Below are 25,740 nucleotides of genomic sequence, written 5' to 3'. Positions count from 1 at the left end.
TGGCAAGTCTAGGGGAAACAGACAGATGGGCATTTCCAGTGGAAACTTTTGGACGGTCATCCAACCTAAGCATTCTCCAACCTGGCTGCCCATCAGAACCGCCTGGCACAATTGTTACAAACTCATTTGGGGGCAGAGAGTCTATTCACAGTCTTGGACCGGGCCCAGGAATCTGGTTGGGATCAGCTCCAAGCTGACTCACTTTCGGGAATTTGGATCACATGGGGCTCCTCTCTGCCGTCCAGCGGGCCCATAGAAGTGTGTGCATACGACCTCTTGCTTTTCAGGCTGTCGCCCACACTGGCCCATAAAAGAGCTGTTCATGCCACCCTCCCGTTCAAAAGCCTTCCATGGCTCCCCACGGCTCTCGCGACCCAGACCCACCCTCCTCACATCCACCCCGAAGCCCAACACGGCCATGCCTCTGCACTCCTGATGCTCTTTCTCCTCCTGGCCTTTGCACGGCTGGTGTCTGATCTTGGAACATTCTTCCCAGCCCTGGCCAGCCTCCAGTGGCTCTTTCCAGCACTTGCTCTTATTCTACAACTGCTTGTTTACTTGTCTGTCTTTCCCATAAGACAGTAAGTGCCATAAGAGCAGAAACTACACTTGTCCAAGGCTATCTCCAGGTGCCGGCCAGTGCCAACAGAGGTTCTTGATAGACACCTGCTGAATGAATGAATGTGAATTGGCCAGTCCCGTGTGGCCCAGAAGGGCAGCCAAAGCCTTGGAGGGCTCTTGTTCCTGCCCCTGGGTGATGCGTCAACCCCAAGTTCTGCATGGGGTTGCCAAACCACAAGGTGGGGGGAGGGGGGCTGCCATCAAATCCCTTCGGGGCTCAGAAAAGCCGTAGAACTAAAAGCTCACAGTTTGGCATTAGACAGACCTGGGCCCGCCACTGAGCCCTGACTGTGACTCTGGACAGGCCGCGGAACCTCCGCTGAGCTTAGCTTTCTCACCTGTCATACGCAGGAGCTGCATTCAGGAAAAGCACCAGTCCCCTTGCATGCCCCAGGGCACGCATCCCATAAGCATTAGCCATCATACTAGCTCTGGGCTGCTACCTGGCTTCCCAGGAGAGTCCCGTTCTCCCCGCGGCCTTGCCCCAAAGTGCCCACGCGGGGGGAGACATCAGAAAATGTGCCACCACTACATTGAACCTCGTTTCCGCAGCTGATCAGGAATGAGGGCAGCAGAGGGAACCCCCGCCCTGGGCCCAGCGCTCTCCCCAAACCCAGCGAGGGGCCCCTCCCCCTCCCCCCCCCCCCCCCCGGGGCTCCCACGCGGGGCAGAGGTGGCTCCTTCGGGAGAGAGCAGCCGGCTCGGGTGCAGTTCTGCCGTTTTATTTTTCCTGGGATACTCAAGGGGATGTGGGAACAGCCACAGGTGTGGTGGGGGGAAGCCCCATCTCCCCCCCAGCAGCGGGGAACGGGAGAGGCCCAGGCGCCCTGGTCCTGGGTTGGTCCAGCCACTGCGGTCCCTGGGCCCGGCGGGCTGGGGGCGGAGGGCGCAGCCCCGGGGGGGGGCAGGCTCCGGGGTGGGGTTCGGGATTCTTCATAAAAAGCCACGAAGCTTGATCCCCACGAAGCCCAGCCCCGCGGGGTGGGGGGGTGGGGGACGCAGAGCCCAGATGGGGGACCCGGCCCGGCCCGGCCCGTGGAGGGGGAGGGACGTGATGGCAGAGATGGTGCGGGGCGGGGGGGGGGGGGGGGGCGAAGCGTCGGACCAGGAGGGGGGGGTCCGGTGGGGGCGCAGGGCGGAGAGGCACGGCCCCAGCCCGGCCCGGGCGCCTCCGCGGGGGTCGGGAAGGTAAAAAACCCACGAGCGCGGGCGGGCGGGCGGGCGGGCGGGGGCGCGCGGAGCCGGCGGGCGGGCGCTCGGGCGGCCGCGTTCACAGTGACCTCGACGCTGGGTGTACAGTACGGGCGAAAACCGCGGGCCCGGCGGGCGGCCCGGTCACAGCCTGGTCTGGGCCTCGGGGATGTAGATCTCGATGCTGTCGGCGCTCTCGGTGGCCGAGCTGTGGCGGAAGGACGCGGCGCGCTTGGCCGCCAGGAGCCGCTTGCGCGCTTCCTGCCGCTGCCGGTCCACCGAGTCCAGGGAGCGCTCCTTCACCGGCACGCCCCGGCCCCGCGGGGGCTTCTTTGGTATCGGCGGAGGGACCTTCTTCTCCTCCTGCGGGGGGACGGCGGGGGTCAGGGGAGGCCGCGGGTCACCCCGGGCCCGGCCCCGCCGACCCCGGCCCCGCCCCGCCCCCGCCCCCGCCAGCCCCGGCCCCGCCCCCACCCCCGCCAGCCCCGCCCCCGCCCCCACCGCCCTAGCCCCGCCCCCACCCCGGCCCCGCCCCCACCACCTCGGGTCCCGCCCCCACCCCGGCCCCGCCCCCGCCAGCCCCGGCCCCGCCCCCACCGCCCTAGCCCCACCCCGGCCCCGCCCCCTATTGCCCCGCCCCGTCGTCCCCCGGGCCCCGCCCCCACCGCCCCGCCCCGGCCCCGCCCCGGCCCCCACCGCGCGCCTCCGACGCCCGAGCCTGGGATCGCGACCCAGGCCAAATAGGCTTTTCGCTACAAACGACGAACCAGGGCGCCCCCCGGCGCCAACGGTGTCCCCCAAGGGCTGGCTCCAGGGCCGCGGCGGGGAGGGGGGTGCGGCCCGACTCAGGCAGGGCAGCGGGCAGCGGGCTCGCTCCCAGGCCTCGGGGTGCCCTCCGCGCCTGGGTCCAAGCCCGCTCGCCTGCAGCTCTAGTGACGCGCCCTCCGACCACAGCCCGCGCCAGGGGGCAGCAGCACCCCCCCCCCGGGTTCTGGGGGCTCAGGCAGTGACGAGCACAGGCCCCAGCACACGGCAGGGGTGCAGTCACCATCAGGGCTCCAGGACTGCCTCTGCTGCCCTGAGTACCCTCTGTTCCCCCCCCCCCGCCCCACCCAGGCCGGTCTGGCCTCTCCCCTGAAGGCGCTCTCCCCCTACCTTAGGCTCCAGGAGTTTCCAGCTGTTGGCCTTGAGTTGCTGTAGCTCCAGGAACTTGAGGGTCACATCCTCGATAGAGAGCTGCAGGAGGTCCCAAAAACCCGCCAGGTCCTGGAAGGTGGGCACAGGGAACGCAGTGGGGTCCTTCCGTGGGGGGAGACAGGAGAGGCATCCGGTCAGGAAGATCTGCACCCCAGCCAGGACACAGAAAGCCCTATCCCTGGGAAGGGGCGGGCGGGGGGAGGCAGGGAGGCAAGAGCAAACCGGCCTCTGCATCCTGGGCACAAGCACCCGGCCGCACCTCCAGGCACACACCTGCCGTGGGCTCCGGCCCACGGGCACTCACCATGCTTTGCTGACACAGCCGGAAGAACTGCTGAACCTTCTGGGACAGGAGAAGCTGTGTGCTGCCCACGGCGCTGCGGATCTTCTCCAGGACTGGAGAGCGGAAGGGGATTCAGGGGAGGGACCGATGCCTCGCCTTTCCCAGCCTCCAGGAAGCCTGCCCTGAATGACTCAACCTTGCCTTATCTGGCGGGGTCTGTGTCCTTGGGCGCCTCCCCGCATCCTCCGGGTCCCCACAAGCAGCTCGAACCCCACCTCATCAAGAAGCCTGTATCCTCAGACGCCACTGTTTCCTCATACCATACGAGCTCCATCTCTTAAGCACTCATCCTCCCGTGTCCTTCTCTCCTCCCATGACATGGAAACCAGCCCCAGCCTTGCCCGTCAGGCTCGCCCGGGCACTACTCAATGACCAACCAGGGGCAGACCTTTGTCACTCATCGAGGAGTCCCGAAAATGTCATGCGTCTTCCTAGTCACTATCTCATCAGCTCAGGGCTGTGTCCCCCTGGATGGACCTGCAGGGAAGGGCCGTGGCCATGTCCTGTGGAATGACCCTCCTTTCCCTAGGCCTCGCACGGTGACGTGACGTTGTGCCCTGCCTGGCCCCTTACTCTGCAGTGTGTCCCGCTCCCTGGATCAGCCCTGGACTCCACACGGGCCGGGTGGGAGCAGCGCCCCTGATCCCCGTGGCCTGGGTAACCGGGACGTCCGGCATCTCCTAAGAGGCCCGGCCCTTTCTCCTGGGCCCCCTTCCCAGACCCGCCCTGGCTGCCGCAGCCACTCCCCGCCTCCTTCCAGGGGCTCCTAGCTTGCCCTGCTGCCAGGGGCACCCACGGAGATGCAGGCTAAAGAACCGAGCCACAGGAGGCCCAATGAAGCCCACCCGGAGGGCAGCCGGCCCCCCGCTCGCCACGCAGCCCACGGAGCCCCCCACTCACTCTCCTCGGGCAGCTCGTAGTCCTCCGCCTCGCGCTCCATCTGCTGGCACCAGTGCTCCAGCTTCTCCACCTCTGCCCGCAGCATCTTGATGAACCACTCACCGTCCCGTGGGCAAGGGGACGTGCGGCCTGAGTCGGGGAGGCTACGTGAGCCGCGCTCCATCCAGGAGTCTCGGCGGCTGGTCCCGGGGCCGGGGGTGGGGGCGGGGGCAGGGCCGGGCGACCCATCGGTGGCCGGCGGCTCATACGGCAGTGGGTAGCCCTCGCGGTAGGCCCACTGGCCCTGTGTGTGGACCGTGCGGAAGACTGAGTAGGTGGGGGCCCGGGGCCCGGGCTGGGGCTCAGAAGCGTGCCTCTGGAAGGAGCGTCCAAACTGCAGGGCCTTGTCTTCTGTGGCCACCGTGGCCAGGCTGGCCAGGCCCTCCAGCTCCAGGTCCGCCTGCACACCTGCCGTCACGCTGTTGGAGCGCTTGAACCTTGCCCGCCTGGTGACAGAGGGGGTCGTCATCTCCGCCCCTGCCCGGCCAGCCCTGCCCTCCCCTCCGAGCCCAGGCCCTGCAGGAATGGGAAAAGGGAAAAGCCACCTCCAACGTGAGGACACTAACCCCGGCCGCTCGCTCTGGCCGTCCTCGCAGGTGGGCACAGACGCCTGCTGCGCTGCCTCTGGACAGGGCTGATGTTCCAGGCAACAGCCTGTCCTCCGTGGGCAGAAAAGATGCTGCACACGGCAGCCCGAATGGACGCAGCCAGAACCCGGGAGCGTGACGGCCGGGCAGTGGGGCACAGCCGAAGGGCCACGGGGCTGGGGAGGTGGCTCTCCACCCACAGCACAGAAGTATTTCAGCATTTTAACAAAAGAGCAGAGTTTGCTGACAGCATGTGTCGCTAGCTTACACCAGCTGCACGGCTCTGTCTCCAGCAGGGAGGCCCTGTGGTCACCCAGCTACCAAGTAGCTGAGCCAGGAGCTGGACTCAGGGCTGCCGCCGCCACAGCCCAACACTTCCCACACCCTCGCTGCTCCAACGTCAGGAAGAGCTGCCTGGCCTCGGAGGGGAGCCCCGGAGCAGGGAGGAGCCTGCAGCTGAAAGGACGTCCCCCTGGGGACCCCGCGGCTCAGCCCAGCCTGGCCAGACACAGTCAGCCAGCGCCAGTGGAGCTGAATTAAGTTGTTGGCAGGAATGACAGGGGGCCTGGAAATTTCTTGTCTTTGAGTTAATATGCAAATCCTCTGCAACACAGAAAGTCAACTGGCCTTGTTCTTTGTCATCCCGCCCCCCACCCCCAACCGACTCAGTTCAGCGTTCATGCCTCTGCAGAGCCTGCGGCCCCTGAAGCGCGGGGCTGCGGTCAGACAGTCCTTGAAGAAGTGGGAGGCAGCAGACGGGAGGGCGGTGGGGAGGGATCGACGCAAGTTTGACGTCTGGAAATGTCAGGACCATAAAAGAAAGCACCCATGTGTCTTAAGCCACTTGCACCCCGTTATGGCCTGAAGAGAGCAGGACTCGGGGAGGGGGGCAGCTCTTCAGGGGGGGGCCTTCCAGCCTCCCCAGAGTCTCCTCCAACTGCCACTATTTCAGCCTTGCGCTGGCTGCCCAGGCCTCCTCTCCAGGCCGCCCGCCTTGCCTGCCTGCTTCCCTCCAGCTGGCGGGCTGCCTGCTGGGAGCCTGTTGCCATAGAAACCAGGCCCAGAAGGATGCTGCAGGACCCAGGAAAGAGAGATGCACTCATGTGCAGCTTCCAACAAGCCCTGTGTCCCCACCCCCACCCGGGGAGGGAGAGAGCACGAGAACATAGCCACATTGCCTCCCACACGGACTTCACCCCGGTCTTCACCCCAGCATCTGCCCTGTCCTGCCCTGGTCAGGACTGGAACCAGCCTCTGCCTTCTATGGGATCAGGCTCCTTTTGACATACCTCCGTCTCCACTCAGCACCAAGGAAGAGCACTAGATGGGGAGTCAGATCGGAGTTCTGGTGCTGGTTTTGTTGCTACATGCCTCTGGGAAGTCCCTCACCCTCTGTCTGCGTGCGTGTGTAAAATATACCATACGGTACATACGATTAGGTATAAATACACGTGCGCACATGTATACTACTAAAACGATGGGAATGGACCGGTACTCACCAAGGTACCTCCTCTCTCAAAAATCACAGCTTGCATATTGTCCCATCAGGGACTCACCAGTCCACTCAGATCTGGGGCCATCGTCCCAAAGCGGACCCCCCTGCCCACCTCACTCCCCTGCCCGAAACCCTCTCATGAACCTCCCACTGCCAATAAGATAAAGTTCAAGCTTCCTCTGCTGGCATTCACCCAACGCCAGCATCTACGCTGGAAGCAGTCGTCCTCCCCAGCCCCATCCTGCCTGCATCCTCCTTGTTCCCCAACTAGATTCTAGTGGGCCGGACTCTAAGCCCTCACCTGTGCTATTCCCCATTCTCAAATGGCCTTCCTCCTCCTCCCTCCCCGTCCATTCCCGGCTCCCGTCCTCTCTTCCTCTGTGAGCCTGCTGACTGCCCCTGTCCTTCAGCCCCCTGCCTTTGCGGCCTTTCACCCATCCTCCCAGGGTCCTGAGGGGATCACATTCTGTCTGGATGGAAGCAGGCCACGGGGTCCAGAACAGAAGCAGCATACACGCCCCAGGCTCCATGGTCCTCAAGCCTCTACCTCAAGGAGGCCGCTTCACCACGTCCATCTCGTGGAAGATCAAAACAAGCTGAGAAGCTCAGGGGATTATGAGGAGCGCAGTCTTCACCAGGACTCCTAGCCGGGGGCCAGAGATCGGCACAGGTCCAGCAGGAGCCAGTCAAGCTTGGGCAAGTGCTTTTGAAAATCACCCATTAAGAGACTCTTAACCATAGAGAACAAACTGAGGGTTTCTGGAGGGGCAGCAGGTGGGGGTAACGGGCATCAGGGAGAGCACCTGGTGTAACAGGCGCCAGGCATTACATGTAAAAGATGAATCCCTAAGCTCTACTCCTGAGGCCAATACTACACTGTACATCAACTAACTTGAACCTAAATAAAAACTTGAAAGAAAAATAAAATTTAAAAAAAATTTAAATTAATAAATAATAAAACCAGCCGTGAGAAGCAGCTGGCTGGCTCAGTCAGTGGAGCGTGCGGCTCTTGATGTCGGGGTCATAGGTTCCAGCCCCACGCTTGGTGCAGAGATGACTTGAATGACAAAATCTTTAAAAAAATAAAAAAAAGACTAAAGATAAAAATAAGTAATCAAACCAGCAGCGTGGGACATGATCGCCCAAGAAAAGAGCCACGAAACAAAGATGCAGAGCCCTGGGGAACGTGGACATTTCAGGGGCAGGTGGAGACGATGTAGCCCCAGCGGCGTCTAAGCCAAAGGAGAAGAGGACGGAAACCAGGGCAAAGTCAGCTAAAGGTCAGCCGGGAGGGGACAAGGGTCTCAAGAAGGGTGTGAGCTATCAACATGGGAAACGTAGCCCACGGAAGATGTCCACTGATTTGGCCAAATGGAAGCCACCGGCGGCCAGGGCAGGAGTCAGTCTGGCAGAGTCCGAGGGCGGATGCAGGGGACAGGAGGTCGTCAGGAGGGGACAACTGAGCAAGACAATTCAAAGAGCTTGGCTGAGAAAAGAGGAAAAGGGGAGACAGTGTACCTTCCAGGGAGGTTATCTGTCAGTGAGCTCTCCATGGGGGGGGGGATTGTTCCGGGGGGAGGAGAGAGATGCTTGATTTAGGATGGTTCCCCCGAGCCCTGCTCAAGAGGATGGAAGCTGCGGGGTCCGCAGAATCACGGTCCAAGAGGTCCACCGCCTAGTTCCTGGCAGCTCCGAACAGGTCGCCTTCCACGACAAGAGGGCCTTTGCAGATACGACGACACTAAGGGTCCCGAGACGATGGGAAGAGCCTGCACTACCCAGGTGCGTCCAGCTGAATCATAAAGGTCCCCATAAGGGAAAGAGGGGGACCCAGGCTGAGATGTGGGGACTCACCCTGCCACCGTGGCCCTGAAGGCGGAGGCGGCCCACGAGCCAGGGACAGCACGTAACCTCGGACACAGGGTAAGGTGACCGAGGGAGGATTGCTCCTGAGGGTGCCGAGGGCGCCGGCGCTGCCTACACGGTGGCGTTAGCCCCACGAAGCACACTCAGGCGCCCGAGCCCTGGGGATCTGGGACAGTAAGCACGTGTTGTTCCACGCTGGGGGGCTGTGGCGGCCCCACAGCCACGAGGGGAAACCACCAACCTGTAAAGGGAAACCGGTCCGAGGTCGCAGAGAACGAGGCCGGGGTCCGAGGACCCGCCCTCCGGGGCTGCATCACCACCCCGTCCATGCAGGCAGTCGCGCTAGCCCGAGAGTTCCAGTCAAACCGTGCTCAGTCCCCCTCCTGGGCCAGGCAGTTCCGAGCGTGGTCCAGCGCGCTGGTGGGGGCCGGCGTCTACACCCCTGCAGCCCGTTCCCAGGACGGGGGGGGGGGGGCCTACCTGGGGAAACACCGCCTCAGCCTCAGGCAGGACCGGTGGCAGAGGTGAGGGAAAGGAGGCAGGGAAGTTAGGACTCGGTCTGGATGCGCGAGCAGGGGGGTCCCCACCAGGCAACCCCAATCCTTCCGAGATGTGGACGGACATTTGGGGGCAGGGGTGGGGGGTCAGGGAGGAAGTGAGAATGAGCAGCTTGGGGGGGTGGCGAGGTGGCCCATCAAAGTGGTTCAGCACACGCGCCCTGGAGCCAAGCAGCCCGGGGTCCAAACTCAGCTGTGGGGCTTGTGCCTCAGTTTCCCCAGCCACCAGTGAGAGCGGTGCACAGGAGTGGTAGGAGATAACGGACGTCAAGGACTGAGAGTGGCGCCTGGCCGCCCTCTGTGACTGTCACTGGCCCTGCGGGGAGGCGGGGAGCTCTTGCCGGAAAAGACGGGGGGCTGGACAAGAACGAAGGCAGGAACGCGCCCGGAGAGCCTGCGAGGGCACCGCGGTGATGCGTGGCTGCAATGGCCGCTGATCACTTGCACCTGCTGTCACCCGGCACCCGGATTGACACCCCTTTCATCCTCCCCAGCACACTGCGTTCTGGGTGGTAATCTGCATTGGTCTCCCCTATAAATAGAGCCATTCCCCACACAAGTGCTCGCTGAGCGGTTGGGTGGGGGGGGTGGCAGGGGTGGCTCGGCTGGAAGGCGGGATGCAAGGACCACCGCTCAGCCCCCAGGACTCATCCGTCCCTCCTCCTCGGTAACAGGATCCCACAGGTTTAAGCTGCACACACGGCCACGCCGAGTAATGATTCTTTCACCCGCCTCCCAGGTGTATCCCACACGGCCAAGTCCTAGCTCACGGGACATGAACATGTCTTCCCCACTGGCCGGAATGCAGATGCGACAGCTGGACTCCAGCAGCCGTCCGGGAACACGAGGTGGCAGCCGAGCACCAGGGAGCAGTGAGAAGACGGGAGGGGCCTGGGTCCCGCCGCTGCCCAGCACCCACCGACTCCCACCCACCAGACTCTGCACCTCTTCCGGGCCAGAGGGACGTAGACATCTGTCCTACCGGGGGTTCTCCATAACTCACAGCCAAACCTAATCCTAAGGACAACAGATGAGGTTTCGGGGTGCCCCAGTCCAGGGCCTACGTCCCTAATTTTGTTCTGGACCTGGCAGTGTCCGCTGGCATCCTTGCCACGGCTGTAACCGCAGGATAGAAGCCGCCGCGGCTGCGAATCATCGCTCACCCGTAACCGTGCCCGTCACGGTATTTTCTCCCCAAGCTTTTGAACAAGGTCGAGGAGGCCTCCCCACTCCTCGTGACAGTGGGGTGACAGTGGCCACATTCCCGATGATTCTGGAAGTTGTGGCGCGGTGACTTGACGGAGACGTCTCTACTGGGATTCTCTGAGGGATGGCACAGGGCGCTCTGGGAAGGAACCGGCTGGTCCCCAGAGACACGAGTCCAAGGATCGGGGAACAGCCAGCAGCTGCCACGAGGTTTCTTCGCCGGGAGTACTTGGGCGGGGGTGGGGTGGGGTGGGAGGGACAGCGACCGCCCAGCAAAGGCACAGCCACTGGCTGCCTCTCTCAGGAAGCAGCAGAGGCTTAAACATAATGGGGGGGGGGGCTCAGTGGTTGAACTGAGCATCTGCCTTCAGCTCAGGGTGTGACCCCAGGGTCCTGGGATCAAGTCCCATGTCGGGCTCCCCGCAGGGAGCCTGCTTCTCCCTCTGCCTGGGTCTCTGCCTCTCTCTCTGTCTCTTGTGAATAAATAAATAAAATATATTTTTAAAAAAGAAGCCCCGGAGCTGAGGGCGGCGCCCACATCAGGGCTTGAGGTCTGCCAGTGGCGCACCTGCTTTCCCAGGACTGTCCTGGGACTAGGAGCTCATGTCGATGGATGCTCCCCCCGCCGGGGCCCAAGGGGCTCTACTCTTTCGGAACCTGCCATTCCCAAGGCCCCAGACACAGCCGTGAGGCAAAGGAAGGGCAGTGGGGAGGGGGCGGCTTTCCTACATGGAATTCTCCAGGGGGCCCCATTTGGGCTCAGCTGGTTATAAATAGGGTTGTTAGGTAAAATACAGGACTCACCGTGAAATTTGAATTTCCAATAAAGAACAGATTTTTCAGTGCGTCTCATGCAATATTTGGGGACTATTCGTACTGGAAATGCTTTCACGGTTTATCTGACGACCAAATTTAACCGAAACTTCCGGTGGCTTTTGTTTGTTCTTTTTTGCTAAACCTGGAATTTGAGATAAGGTCTTGGTAGGGAGGATCCAGAGGTTAAAAGGTACGAGGGGATTCCCCACAGTTAGAGTTTGAGGAAAAAAAATCCTACAGTTTCTATGTTGTTAAAGGGCCCAGGAAGAGTCTTCGAATACTTGGCAAGGACATTTGTTTGACGCCTTCCTTTACCCTGGCCCGGAGTATGCGGAGGCTGGGTAGACAGGTGCAGTGGGATGCCCTGCGACAGTGCTGGCGTGCTCCCTCCCACCACAGGGCCTTAGCGCATGCTGTTCCTTCTGCCTGGAACACTCTTCTCTCCCACTTGCACCTTGTTAATTTTTGTTCACTTGGTTAAATTGTGTTAATCGTTCACTGGGACCTCTGCCCAAATGTCACTTCCTCGGGGAAGCCCTGCCAAATCCCTCCGACTAGGCCAATGCCCCTCTCACCGGGCACAGACCTCTCCTCTATGGCACCACCACGGCTACACATCTGCGTCATTGAGGAGCGTCTTGGATTAACACGGCAGCCTGCTCCATGGGGAAAGGGCGGCCTGGCCCCACTTACCTCGGTATCTTCAGTGCCCGACAAAGTACTGGACAAATAATAGGGATCCAATAAATACCCGCGGACAAATGAATCTTGGGTGGGGGTTAGGTGCAAATAGAGGTAAAGACGCACCAACACCCGTCCCTATGTATTTATTCCTAAGCCAGGTCGCCACTGACGATGGGCACCTGGACAAGCCCACTGGCAACAGGCACAAGGGGCAATAAAGCGGAGTTCTTCATCCAACGGGTTGGCGGGGGACACACTGAAAGATGGAAAAGGAAACGCCTTTGCTCCCTGGCAGTTTGTACGCCCGGCGTGCAGAGAGAGACGGTGAGACGGGAGCAAGGACAAGGGAGTCCAAGGAAATGGGACGGCAGCAGGTGGGGGCTCCTGGACGTTTGCCCAGAAAGGCTGCTGGTAGTCGTGGCTCGCTTTTGTGTACCATGTGGGGCATGGCGTGGGGTACGTCAGACTTAAAATGCCAGGGACATAAGGGACAGAAAGGACAGTGCAGGTGGATAACTAGGGACGCCTGCATCGGACCAGCAAGGGAGCCTGGCCAGAGAGATGCGCCAGATTTCTTCTCTTCCCACCTGTCACCCCCGTGGGTTCCCAGTGTGATCACCTGTCCCAGGCAATCCAGCCCTTCAGATGCTTATCCAACACCATCTCCCCCTCCCCAGCTCCCCCCACCAGGACCTCACGAACACCTACACGGGAGCAAGGGAGACCCCACTCTCTGCCTGTCCCTGCCCTCCCGCAACTTCACTTCAAAGGGCTCCTCCAATCGGTCCACTTCTCTCTGTGTCTGTTGCCATCAACCTAATCCGGACAACTGGGCAGTACGGTAGACGCAACGGACTCGAGAAGCTCCCGCTCACACACCCGCCCGCCCCCAAACACGTGGAGATGCTGGATAAAATAAGGTCCAAAGGGGTCCCCGCTATAGTGCGCCACGCTTGAAAATAGGAAGAGAGAAGGCTTCGGGTGCTAGAAACAAAGAGGAAATTCGAAACCTCTTTGGGAAATTCCCAAAAAGGAAAGACAAACCTAAATCCGAAGTGAAAGGGACTCTAAGCCAAGTGAGCCAACGGGTATATTGGGCCAGACATATGCTAGAGGCTAGATAGTGATGCCCAGGGAGGGCGAGAGGGGAGCCCTCACACCTGTGCACCCCGGGGAGCTGGACGGGGACCCCGTGCAGGAAGCCAGCAGCCAGAAAAGGGTCCATTTCACTTACAAGCGTGGACTGGAAAACTCAGGTCACGCTCCAGGAACGTGGCCGGGAAGTAGGATGCTGAGAATAAGAGCATTGAGGCTGCTTTGGTGTGTGGGTGTGGGTTCCAACGAGCACCGCCATTGAAACACAGAAACTTCAAGCTGAGACATGAACTCTAAAACTGGTCCTAAGCTCGGGCCGTATTTCGGCATGAAAAACACTGAACCATGAGGAAGGAGTGGGCGGTGGCAGGTGATGGTGCATGCATAAATTGTTAAAACGTGGTTGTAAATCTGAACTACTAAACCATAAAAGATTTAAAAAAAAAAAAAACGAAGTGATTTGGCAGAATTTTTTTTTAAGAGCTATAATCAGAATACTAGACAAATACAACACAGGAGATGGGAGGAGGGAGCTAAGAAGGAAATTAAAGTGTTCCAAGGTTCTTGGTGTTTGTTTGCCTACAAAGGATGGAAATACTATTTTTAGACTTTATCAGAAAAATATTAAATTAGGCATATTTTCTAAAAACTTGAGGAAAAATCACTACCAAAATGTAAACGTCCAGTAGAAGGATAAAGAGAAATAAAGTAAATTTGATCAGTTCAATAGAAGGCAGAAAAGTAGAGGAGGAGGAGGAGGAGAGCAAAGAAAAAGCATGATAGAGGACTCTGCTGGCTGTCGGCGGAGCACGCAGCTCTTGACCTCGGGGGTTGTGAGTTCAAGCCCCGTATTGGGCCTAGAGCTTATTTGCGGGGGGAAAATAAACAATGAAGAAAGAGCATATCAAATACAAGATTTTTAAAGAGATAATAAAAATAAGTCCAAATAAATCAGTAATGAAAGATACAGATAAATTAATTAAATATGTTTGGTAAATTTCAGCACAAGTAACAGATCTGAAACATAAGGATAAAGGGAGGATGAAAATCAAAGGATGATAAAAGATATTTTGGGAAGTTACCAAAAGAAAGCAGCCATAATAGCAAAATCAAGCAAAACAGACTTTGAGGCAAAAACCAGTAGGAAGGGGGAATTCCTGGGTGGCTCAGTGGTTTAGCACCTGCCTTCAGCCCAGGGCATGATCCTGGGGTCCTGGGATTGAGTCCCATATCGGGCTCCCTGCATGGAACCTGCTTCTCCCTCTGCCTGTGTCTCTGCCTCTCTCCGTGTGTCTCTCAGGAATAAAAAATTAAATCTTAAAAAAAAAAAAACCCAATAGGAAGGATGAAAAGCAGCCTATTTATGACAAAAGAACCAACCCATGAAGAAGATATAACAATCATAAGCCTGAATACATCTGAACAGAACTCTCAAACTAAAGAAAAATAAATAAAATAAAATAAAATAAATAAAATAAAATAAATAAAAAGAAAAAAATTAATAAAATTACCAGGGGAAATGACACATCCAAAATCATGGTGAGACTTTTTTTTTTTAAGAGAGAGTGAGTATGGCGGGGGGTGGGGGGGCACAAAGAGGAGAGAATCTTAAGCAGACCCCACCATGCCCAGCGCAGAGCCCGTCCATGGGCACCACAACCCTGAGATCATGACCTGAGCTGGAATCAAGAGTTGGATGCTTTGGGGACACTGGGCGGCTCGGCAGTTGAGCATCTCCCTCTGGCTCAGGGTGTGACCCCGGGTCCTGGGATCGAGTCCCACATTGGGCTCCCTGCATGGAGCCTGCTTCTCCCTCTGTCTGTGCCTCTGCCCCTCTCTCTCTGTATGTCTCTCATGAATAAACAAATAAAATCCTTAAAATAAAAAAACGATGCCTTGAAAGTTACACACAGCACTCCCACATCGCATTGGCTGAAACCTCATTGAGGGGCGGCATCTAGCTGCAAGGGAAGCAGTGGTCTATGGTCGTAGTTGGGGAGCAACACAGTCAGCAGAGCACAGAGCTCAATACAGGGTTCTTGTGGCTAGACAAAGAAAAATGGACATATGAAAATCCAGCAGTTTTTGTATAATCTTGATGTATTATTTTTTATAGATTTTACTGAATTTTTGAATAGCTATTGCTTTAAGAGTTCTAAAAAATATCTATTTATTTGACAGAGAGAGAAAGAGATGGAGTGAGTGAATGAGCACACGCAGGGGAAGCAGCAGGCAGAGGCAGAGGGAGAAGCAGTTCCCCCGGAGCAGGGAGAGCCCAAGGCAGGACCAATCCAGGACCGGATCATGACCTGAGCCAAAGGCAGATGCTTACCCGACTGAGCCACCCAGGTGGCCCTCCTTTAAGATTTTTATAGTCTCTGTTCATAAGTAATATTGGCTGACGATTTTGCTCTATTGCAGTTATTCAATTTGGGTATTTAGGTTAGGCTGGACTCCTAAAATGAGTTTGGTAGCATGCTCTGCGTTTCTGTTCTTTGGAACAATTTGTGTCAGGTAAGAATGATCTATTCCTTAAAGGTTTGGTAGAGGTTGCCCATAAAACTGTCTAGGCCCGATGCCTTTTGGAAATAGGAGAAACCCGGGGCATCGCAGCTTTAGTTTCTTTTGTGGCTATTGACTTATCCAATTTTCTTTTTTTTAAAAGATTTTATTTATTTACTCGTGAGAGACAGAGAAAGAGAGAGAGGCAGAGACGCAGGCAGAGGGAGAAGCAGGCTCCATGCAGGGAGCCGGACGCGGGACTCAATCCTGGGTCTTCAGGATCATGCCCTGGGCCGAAGGCAGGCGCTAAACCACTGAGCCACCCGGGCTGCCCCCTATCTGATTTTCTTTTTCTTCTTGAGTCAATTTTGGTGATTTATATTTTTCAGGAAAATGGGCCATTTTACAAAATTTGACAGTTTTCAAACATTTTTGGCACAGATATTCTTTGTCATAGTGTTATGGGGTTTTTTTTAGTGTTATGATTTTATAAGTTTTTATTGTATCTATGGCTTATGTCCCCTCTTTTCATTCCTAAATTCCATATATGTGTTTTACCTCTATTTCTCGATCAGTGTTTTCCAAGGTTTGTATAGCTTCTCATTTTAACATATTCCTATTTATTAATTAATGAAAAATTATTTATTTATTTTATTTTATTTTATTTTATTTATTTATTTTATTTTATTTTTTTAGAGACAGAGATAGGGAGAGAGAGTGTGCACAAGTGGGCAGGGCAGGGCAGGGCAGAGGGAGACGGAGAGAGAGAATTTTAAGCATGTTCCTTACCTGGCACAGAGCCGTCATGCGGCTCGATCTCATGACCTTGAGATCATGACCTTAGCCGAAATCAAGAGTCACGTACTGAACCGACTGAGCCACCCAGTCACCTCTTAATATATTTTTAAAGTTGTATTTTATCAGTCTTTTAAAAAACTAGCTTTTGGCATCGGTTAGCATCTCTATTGTTTCTTTCTCTTTTATCTTTATTTTCTCCCTCCTACCATCTTTGTCTTTTTTACAGCCTCTGTAAATGAAAATGAGAAAACTCATTTTCTAACATGTGTTTTTAAGGCTATAAATTTTCCTTTAACTATCCTACTATAGCTGCACCTCATAAGTTTTGAGGTGCAGTATTTCCAATGTTCCGTTTTGAATAGCTTGTAGCCATTATCACAATTTCCTTTTTCATTGATGAATTATTTTGAAGTTTTTTTTTTTTTTTTAGTTTCCAAATTTTGGCAGGGGAAGGGGTTGGGCAGGTACTTTTGCACTACCGATTTCTAAATTTGCTGCATGTGGTAACACTATGCATTCTGTACGATGTTTTTATTCCTTAGAATTTGTTGAGGCTTCCTCAGTCATATATATGCAATTCTTATCTAGATGATCGGACTTCTACGTTATATTTCTCAAATGCTTGATTTGCCAGTTCTGAGAGACTTGTATTAAAAATGTCTCATCAGGGCAGCTCAGGTGGCTCAGCAGTTTAGCCCCTGCCTTTGGCCCGGGGCGTGACCCTGGAGACCCGGGATCGAGTCCCACGTCGGGCTCCCTGCATGGAGCCTGCTTCTCCCTCTTCCTGTGTCTCTGCCTCTATGTCTATCATGAATAAATAAATAAATAAATCTTAAAAAAAAAACTTACAACTTAACCTTTAAAAAAAATAAAGATGTTATTTGTTTATTCACGAGAGACCCAGAGAGAGAGAAAGAGAGAGAGGCAGAGGGAGAAGCAGGCTCCATGCAGGGAGCTCGATTCAGGACTCGATCCTGGGACCCCCGGATGACAACCTGAGCTGAAGGCAGACACTCCACCACTGAGCGCCCCAGGAGCCCTGCTGCTTCTTTTTCTAAGTGAGAGAGACACGCACTTAAGATGCTACTGAGGTCCTGTTACAGCCAAACTTAATCCAAACTGATAATAGCATCAAGCAGGGTTCATCCCAGGAATGAAATAATGGACCAACATGGAAAATCTATTAATATAAATCACATTATAGACGAATGGAGAAAATCTATGGTCATCTAAGTAGATTCTGAAAGAGCATCCGATAAAATTCCGGTCTCATTTTCTGTTGAAAAAGAAAGAGAAGTAAAACCTACGGGGCACCTGTATGGATAGGCAGTGGAGCATCTAACTCGTGATTTGGCTCAGGTCGTGATCTCAGGGTCGCAAGATCGAGCCTCGTGTCACGCCCAGCTCGGGGGCCCCCCTTAAGATTCTCTCTCCCCCTCACTTGCACACATGCTCTGTCTCACTCTCTCTCTCAAAAAAGAAAGAAATATCCTCATTTACAAAAAAACATGCCTGACTAAAACCCATCATGATTTTCAGATAGATTATGCATCCCAGTAAGACACAGAAGCAAAACACAGAGATCAGCGTATAAAGCTTTGCATCCTCCCCATGCGGGTGGTGCCCGGTCACCAAAGACAATAGGAGAAAAGATCCTAGATCCTCCACAAGGCAAAAGACCGTCCCCTTTCTTCCGCATCAGGACACACTCCTGCTTACTCGCCTCTGCGTCCTCACTATTATTTCCCTCAAATTCATTCTCCACTTAGCAGCTAGTGATCTTCTGTAAACATAAATTAGACCCTGTCATGCTCCTTTCACCCTTTAATGGCTACTCATCAGTTATAATTAAATTCCAGTTCCTTATCGCGCCCATGCTCTGCGTGACCCGGCGCCCACCTCTTCTCCGATCCACTCCCTCACCACTGCCCCGTCCCACCCCACGCCAGCCCCGGAACCTTCTTTCGGTTCTTGCTGTGTGTAAACGCTGCCCTGCCCCAGCGCCTCGTCGTGTGCTGTTCCCTCCTCCTGCGACGCTTCCACCCCCAGTCATCAGCTGAGTGTCCTACTCAATCCTTGAGTCCCAGCTTAAATGTCATCTGCTCACCCCACACAGGATCCCTTCTCTCTTAGCTTTCTTCTTTCATATCCTCCCCATAACATATGACAATATCCCATTACAGACTATCCCGTAGCATGTGAGTGGGGGTAACAGGCTTGGTTTCGGGCGCCGGGGGCAGCAATAGAGTTGGGGGAAGTGTGCTCCATGCACAGCTGCATCCCTCCACATCTGCCACCCACCCCTCAAGAACTCAGGCCATCAACCTGCAAACTGGGCTGGCCATAAAGTGCTGGTTCTCTGGGATCTTTGGGGAATATTAAGAGTTGGAAGGAGGGACGCCTGGGTGGCCCAGTCGGCTGAGCTCTCGTGGTTTCAGCTCAGGTTGTGATCTAATGGGTCAGAGGATGGAGCCCCACATAGGGCTCCCGGCTAAGAATTCTCTCACCCTCTGCCCCCCTCCGCTCACTCACATGCTCTCTCCTCTGTCTCTCAAATAAATAAATAAAACCTTCAAACATTTATTTATTTTATTTATTTATTTATTTATTTATTTATTTGAGGGGGGACGGGCCTAAGAGCAGAGAGGGAGTGCCACACAGACGACTCCCCACTGAGCACAGAGCCTCATGCAGGGTGCAATCTTATGACCCTGAGATCACGACCTGAGCCAAAACCAAGAGTTGGACACTTAACCGACGAAACCACCAAGGCACCCTAATACATAAATCTTAAAAAAAAAAAAAAAGAGTTTGTAGGACAGTAGCTTTCAGGAATGATGGGGGTAATAAGACAGCTGTCACCCTTGATGGAGGCATTTACAGCCTGAGGAGCATAATGGCCTGCGGGGGGCACGGAGAACACAGGTGGAGCCCACAGGAACCCCAAGGAGATATGACCATGCACATGTGACCATGCACACACACGCACACAGGGGGACTTAGGGGAAGGGCCCAGCGATGGCAACTGGGAACAGAGCTATGAGGGGCTGCTACTACGACCCTGGTCGTATCCCTCCCCGGCAACACGGATTACATGAAACTCTGACGGCCCCCCCACTCGAGGCTGCTGGCCTGGGGGCCCTGCAGCCCAGGGGGCAGACGGGCCACTGCGGCACTGCCACCTGGTCGCTAGAGAAAGCGTCTTCGCACAGGAAGCCAAAGACTGGGGGACTCCTCCCAGCACTCCACGTGCTGAGTCTGCAGCTGGAAATTAAGGAAACTGGGTTTCTGGGGCCACCGAAGGCCGCACCCGTGGCTGCTATAATCTGACCATCTCGGTACATCACAGATTCGCGCATGTAACAGGGGCCCCGACGGGTTGCACGCTGGGTGAGCAGCATTACGTTGGCCCGGAGCCCCCGGGAGGCAGCGTTCAGGCTGACGCGTTTCTCAGTCCACAAACTCGGACACCACAGGGAGCAACAGGGGATGGGAAAAATGCTGCTATCCCCCGGAAGGACAATTGTAGGAGACCCTGCTGGGCACCTAGCTGTCACCTCTCCCCAGCGTCCCCTTCCCCCACCACTCCCGCCCCTCTGGAGCCCAAGGCAAGCAGGGGCGGGAGGAGAACTCCCTTTAGGTCTGATGACCGCCCTGGTGACCCGAAGGAGGGGGAGCAGGCCGAGTGAGCAGGGAGGGCAGGGCAGCTGCTTCTCTGGCCCCAAGCCTGAGAAGGCCGCACCCAGACCTACCTCTTGTCATCCTCCACCTGGACACCGATGGAGTGGAACTCTCTTCGACTCCGGTTCTCAGTGTCCGAGTCTGAGATAGTCTCCACCTGGGGCAGGATCCAGGGAGTCAGGGCCAGGGCTAGACCAGGGACGCAGGCACCCGGGGAGGTGGTGAGTGGAGGCCAGGCCCCCAGCCAGGGGGCCCAAGCAAGTAAAGGGACCCAGGAAGTCAAGAGGGCCCCCCCCACTCCACACCCCCGGTGAGGTGGTGTTCCCGAGAAGGAAGGGTGCCGAGGGCACGGGCTGGCCCTGGGGTTGGCGGTCCTGCCCCCACCCACCCCCTCAGCAGCTCGGGAAGCCCGAGGAAAGCCCTGAGCACCCGGGAGGCCGCCCCCACCCTCTCAGCCCCCCTCCCCTACCTGCACCCCTATGGACGGCCGCCACTTGCGCTGGCGCGCCAGGCTCCGCAGCTCCTCCCTGCCCGGGATGGTCTTGATGATGAGTGTGGGGGGCTTGGGCCCGGCCCGGGGGGGCACGGGCGCCAGGTCCAGGGTGCGCGCGCCCAGGGCGGGCCCGTCCAGCCCGTCGGCAGAGCTGCAGCGCCGCGCGGGGCCCTCGGCGGCCGAGAAGCTCTCGTGGGCAGAGTCGGTGCTGCTCTGGGCGGTGATGGAGATGCGCGGCGGGGCTTGGCTGCCCGGTGGGATGGGGGACGGGGCCTTCCGGAAGTTGAAGGCTGCGGCGGGAAGGCGGCAGGTGAGCCGGGTGTCCCGGGGGGTGTCCAGGGGGTGTCCCAGGGGATGGCCGAGGGGTTGTCCCAGGGGTGGCCTGGGGGGTGTCCAGGGGGTGTCCCAGTGGGTGTCCTGGGGGTGTCTCAAGGGTGTCCCAGTGGGTATCCTGGGGGTGTCTCGGGAGTGGCCCAGTGGGTGGCCCAGAGGGTGTCCCAGGGGGTGGCCCAGCTGGTGACCCAGAGGGGTGGCCCGGGGGGTGGCCCTAGGGGTGTCTCAAGGGGCGCCCCAGTGGGTGTCCTGGGGGGTGTCTCGGGGGTGGCCCAGTGGGTGGCCCAGGGGGTGGCCCAGCAGGTGGCCCAGAGGGGTGGCCCGGGGGGTGGCCCTAGGGGTGTCTCAAGGGGCGTCCCAGTGGGTGTCCCAGGGGGTCTCTCAGGGGGTGGCCCAGTGGGTGGCCCAGGGGGTGGCCCAGAGGGTGACCCAGTGGGTGGCCCAGGGGGTGGCCCGGGGAGTGTCCCTAGGGGTGTCTCAAGGGGTGTCCCAGTGGGTGTCCCGGGGGTGGCCAGGGTGGCCCAGGGGGTGGCCCAGCAGGTGTCCCAGTGGATGGCCCGGGGGGTGGCCCAGTGGGTGTCTCAGGAGGTGGCCCAGTGGGTGTCCCAGCAGGTGTCCCGGGGGTTTCCCAGGGACGTCCCAGCGGGTGTCTGGAGGGGTGTCCCAGCAGGTGTCCCAGGGGGTGTCTGGGGTTGTCCCGGGGGGCATCCCAGTGGGTGTCCCAGCAGGTGTCTGGGGGGTGTCCCAGCGGGCGTCGGCCGCCCCCACCCACACCCTTGGGGCGCCAGAGGACCCAGGCTGCCTGCACACCCTGCGCCAAGGCTCAAGCTCCGCCTCATCCAGCCCAGAGAGGAGTGGCTGCCCAGGTCACACAGCCCGGGGCTGGGCCCCAGGAGGGTGCACTCACAGGAGCCGGGCCTCCCTGAGACAGAGGCGGGGGCGGCAAGGAGGGGCAGGCAGTCGTCGTCTTGAGAGCAGCCGGCCTGGATGGCCCGGAGGTAGCTGTGGCTCCGCATACGGAAACAGCCGGGCAGGTCCAGGGCGTCCACCGCCTGCGACTCCAGCTCCCCAAACACAGACCCGCACACGGCCTCCAGCTGCTGGTTCAGCTCCTCACTGAGCTGCGGGGGGACGGGGAGGGGGGGCGGTTACCGGGGTTCTGGGAGGAAAGCGGTGCCTCCGACATCCCCAGATGTGCGAGGGCTGTGTGCCGCCTGCTTTCGTTGGAAGAGACCCTCCGTCGGGGCGCAGGAAGGTGGAGGCACCTCTGCCCTGTGCTGCTCCCCAAGGCCTGCCTCGGGGTCTAGTGTTACTCCACCCCCCACCCCACCCCCACCCCCGTGTCTGCCTTCCCAGGCTTCCGGAACCACCGTATCTCCCTCTGCACCAAGCCCCAGCCCCTCCCATTTCTTTCACCTCCCCCTGAAGGTGTCAGGGACACCCACCCTCCAGCCCAGCATGGACGTGGGGAACTGCAGGGAAGACCACCTCTTATTTTATTATGTATGACCCATCACATCACAAAATGGATTGACAGCAACCTATAGAGATCCATACCGTGAGGCTGGGAAGAAATCAATGGGTAAGTGATCAAGGAAAAATTATTAACCTTCGAGTGTTGTAAACCTTCTCCCACCTTCTGCCCACTCCCTCGGGTTCTGATTTGGCCTGCTGCTTCCCCTGCCTTCATCCTCTAAGGCAAGTTCAGCCATTGCTGACGGAGGTTCGTGTTTTTGTTCCTATATTTTGTGGTACAGAACCCATGGTGTTTAAAAAAAAAAAAAATCAAAGCAACTAAGAAAAATGCAAAACAAAAATTCTGTTCATGGAACCGTGTCCCATTGCACTGCACTGAGACCAAATATACTACAGAGATTGAGCTTCTATTCATATTATCTGAGAAAATTGGCACAAAGGAAAAAATAAGGTGGGTGGTCCCAGGGATAAGCTCTTCACCCAGAGCACAGGATAGGTGCACATTTGACCCCGAGCTTCCGAGCAGCCAAAGCATCATAGGAGTACAGCCTGCAGGTTGCCTGCACAGGCTAGCAGGGGGAGACCCACCTAGACTCAAGAGCCAGCCCTGCCACCTCCTAGTAGTGTGGCCTGGGGAAGCTACTTAAAACTTTGGGGCCTCAGTTGAATCACCTGCCCAATGGGAATGATAATGGTACCATCTTCATGGGGCTATTTAGGGGACTCAAAGGAAAACATGGGAGGCACTTGATGCAGGTACTGGTACATACCAAACCCTCGGTCAGTGTGGCAGGTGAAGGTCTCAGGACCTACCTGGAAATAGGCCACCGCTCAAAAGAACCACAACTATTCCTGTTACTGATCCTAAGAGAAATCCCCCCATGAATGATTATGGAGAGGCCATTGGAGGATGTCACGGATCATGGATAAATGTCCCCTGGCCGCATCTTATGACACCTCCCAGGGAAGATTCACAGCATCATATTGATGTGCAATCAACAGATAAAGTAGTGGCTTGACCACGTGTGTAACATGCAGCTCAATGTTTCCATAACCCCACCTCCAAAGCATAACATGGTATCACTAAATTCTACCTCAAATTGAGCAGAAGTTTCCATCCCGTTCTACTGATGGGCAAACTAAGGCTCAGAGAGAGCAGATGACTTGACCAGCAACGCCCAGTCTGTGAGCGACTTACCAAAGTTAACTACCAGGTGTCCTGGCTCTTTTGCCAGGCTCGATCAGACTCTCCTGGGGACCTTTTAAAACTACATTAACTCAAGCTCCACCCCCAGGCTCTGAACCCAGGGCTCTCTAACTATATGCTTCTCTTTGCTTTGGCTGCTTTGAAGCTCAGGGACAAAATTGGCTGGAAACTCAGATTCAGTGGTTCGAGTGTGGGCCCAGGAAATCAAAAAGGAGTGTCTGGACTTCTTTCTGCAGCTTGTACTACGGGAACTTCATGACAATTGTACGGAAATCATAGGTCACGGAAAAATCAATTTGAGATCCTGTAGAAGTTGTGTCATGTTTGGCACAAGCCATACTCCTGTGGCAGCTGTGGCTTTCGTCACAACCCTCTGCAAGTCCACCTTCCGGTTTCCTATCTCGGGACGTCTGGGGTACAAAGGACCAGCAGTGCCAGAGTATTTCCTACCGCTCCGAAGTTGATCGAACTCCTGCTATTTCTAGGCCAGGCTCAAGACAGTCCCCAAGTAGAACCAATCCATCTCAGAGGATCCCTCCTGGGGCACAGAACAGTTGATCTAACCCCAGTAGAGAGCATTCTGGTCTCAACTCTGGATACCACAGATGGAAGGAATCTCATTCTGCGGCTATCTCCGTATCTCCAAGCCTCTTCTGTGTGTAAAGTATTACCCATAATATCTGGCATATAGCGGGTGCCCAGTAGACATAGTAGACTACTCTTAGTAGTAAGAGATTCATAAATCACAGCGACGATACCTTTCAGGGGCCGCTCCTTCCCAGGGTCTCTGAAGCTCTTGAAGTCCCAACCATATGCAATTCCTGTGCCCAACTCCACCCAAGGCAGACAGAGGGAAGGGGAGAAACTCCCTGGGGCCACACGCCTTCCGTCTCTACTGGCCAAGAGGAGCTTCGGAAGTTCCCACAGGGGACCAGGTCCCAAGGGAAACACAGACTTGTAGACTCCCAGAGGAATTTTGCACCTGTGCTGATCTTTACTGTATCGTGATTATAAAACTGTAACATCGTGCTGTGCTGAACTGCCTTCCAGCCTGCTGCCCCCACACCCACTTTCTGTGGAGTCAAAGTCAAAGAATCCTCTTAGAAAATGGGAACCTGGGGATCCCTGGGTGGCTAAGCAGTTTGGCGCCTGCCTTTGGCCCAGGGCGCCATCCCAGGGTCCCGGGATCGAGTCCTGCGTCGGGCTCCCGGCGTGGAGCCTGCTTCTCCCTCTGCCTGTGTCTCTGCCTCTCTCTCCTCTCTCTGTGACTATCATGAATAATTAAATAAATAATCTTAAAAAAAAAAAGAAAAAGAAAATGGGAACCTTAGCCTCTGTCCACACCAGGCTCAGGATCAGTAAACATCTCCAAGGGTGTGGGATGTTTTGAAGAACATACTTTGCTTGGGTCTAATTGCAAATTGTCTGTGCTAGAGTCACCGGGTTCATCTGGGGGCTGGGCAACATCCTGTATCCTTTACCTGTGTCATTTAGTTTAGCTAACCTTGGAAAATGCTCCCATTTCAAAACACTCTAAAACACTGGATAAAATATAAGAAATGTTTTATATGCATAGCTGAGCTCACAAGAAAGCAAGATATGTCCCCAGGGGACAAAAGCAGAGAAGAGATGGGGAAATCAGAATATTAACTGTGTGAGTCAGGGCTGCAAACAGCCCAGTGGTGGTGGGAGGTGGGGGCATGGGCTGCTGGCCTGAACGACCAAAGGGCTTAGGTATCAACACCCACTTGGACGCAGGAGTAAGGCGTTGGGTCCACATGAAACACAGCATCAGAAATGAGAACCTCCATAAAGGTAGGAAAGAGGAAAATACCTTTCATGAAAGGTAAACTAAAAAAAAAAAAAGAAAAAAGAAATCAATTATCAGCACAGGCTGATGACAGGGACCTTGTCTGTAGTCTAGGCACTGAAGAGAGGGAAAAGTGGGCTAATCTCCTAAAATTTTTGTACCCACAAGCTGGTCCTCATACAGACACTGGGTTCTGTGGGCCTGTGGGCCTGTGTGGCCCAGGCACCTCCCTGAAAATTAAAAGTTGACATAAAATGATCACAAGCCAAGAACAGTCTAACAGAAGCAACTGCAAAATATTTTCTGAGGGGCCCACTCCTAACCCAGGCTGTTCAGGATCCTCACAGATAAAGCCCCACTGAAGATGAGGTCGCACCAGACCATGTGGTGCCCTACCTCAGACATGGGCCCTGATGATATGCACCTGCTGGCATTAACACCCTGTGCAGTCCCCTCCTCTCGAGGGTGGACTGGACTTATCGTAATGAACAGAACACGGTAGATACAACGGGATGGCACTTCTGAGATTAGATTGCAAAAAGACTAGGCTTCCATCTTGGACACTCTCTTTCTCTCAGAGTCTTTGTTCTGGGAGAAGCAAGCTATTATGTTAGGAGTAGCCCTGTGGTGAGTCCCACATGTCAAAAAACTGATGACTCTGGCCGATAGCCAGTGAGGATCTGAGGCCTGCCAAGAGCCACGTGAGTGAGTGAGGAAGCAGATATTGCTCCAATCAAGCCTTGAGATGACTACAGCCCCGGCCAACACCTTAACTGAAGCCACATGAGTCACCTGATCCAGAGAGCACCTACGCTGCACTCAGATTCCAGACCCACAGAGATG

At 56.2% G+C, this 25,740-nt stretch overlaps 1 protein-coding gene across 3 annotated transcripts in view; it reads right to left on the bottom strand.

The window, feature by feature from the left end:
* Positions 1-1,322: 1,322 nt before the first annotated feature.
* The window catches only part of DLGAP3 (DLG associated protein 3), a 61,269-nt gene continuing 36,851 nt past the window's right edge, over positions 1,323-25,740 (bottom strand). For all 3 annotated transcript variants that reach the window (XM_055341864.1, XM_055341865.1, XM_055341866.1), the window contains exons 6-12: positions 21,312-21,525; positions 20,048-20,361; positions 19,650-19,735; positions 4,253-4,737; positions 3,314-3,405; positions 2,968-3,111; positions 1,323-2,175 (exon numbers count right to left, since the gene is read on the bottom strand). In XM_055341864.1, coding sequence (XP_055197839.1) covers positions 1,957-2,175; positions 2,968-3,111; positions 3,314-3,405; positions 4,253-4,737; positions 19,650-19,735; positions 20,048-20,361; positions 21,312-21,525 — 1,554 coding nt within the window. In that variant the 3' untranslated portion in view covers positions 1,323-1,956. The remainder of the gene's footprint in view (positions 2,176-2,967; positions 3,112-3,313; positions 3,406-4,252; positions 4,738-19,649; positions 19,736-20,047; positions 20,362-21,311; positions 21,526-25,740) is intronic.

Source organism: Nyctereutes procyonoides, unplaced genomic scaffold, assembly GCF_905146905.1.
Source record: "Nyctereutes procyonoides isolate TBG_1078 unplaced genomic scaffold, NYPRO_anot_genome, whole genome shotgun sequence".
NCBI lineage: Eukaryota > Metazoa > Chordata > Mammalia > Carnivora > Canidae > Nyctereutes > Nyctereutes procyonoides.
Note: the sequence above shows the minus strand (reverse complement) of the source record. Positions and strands in the feature narration are given on the sequence as shown.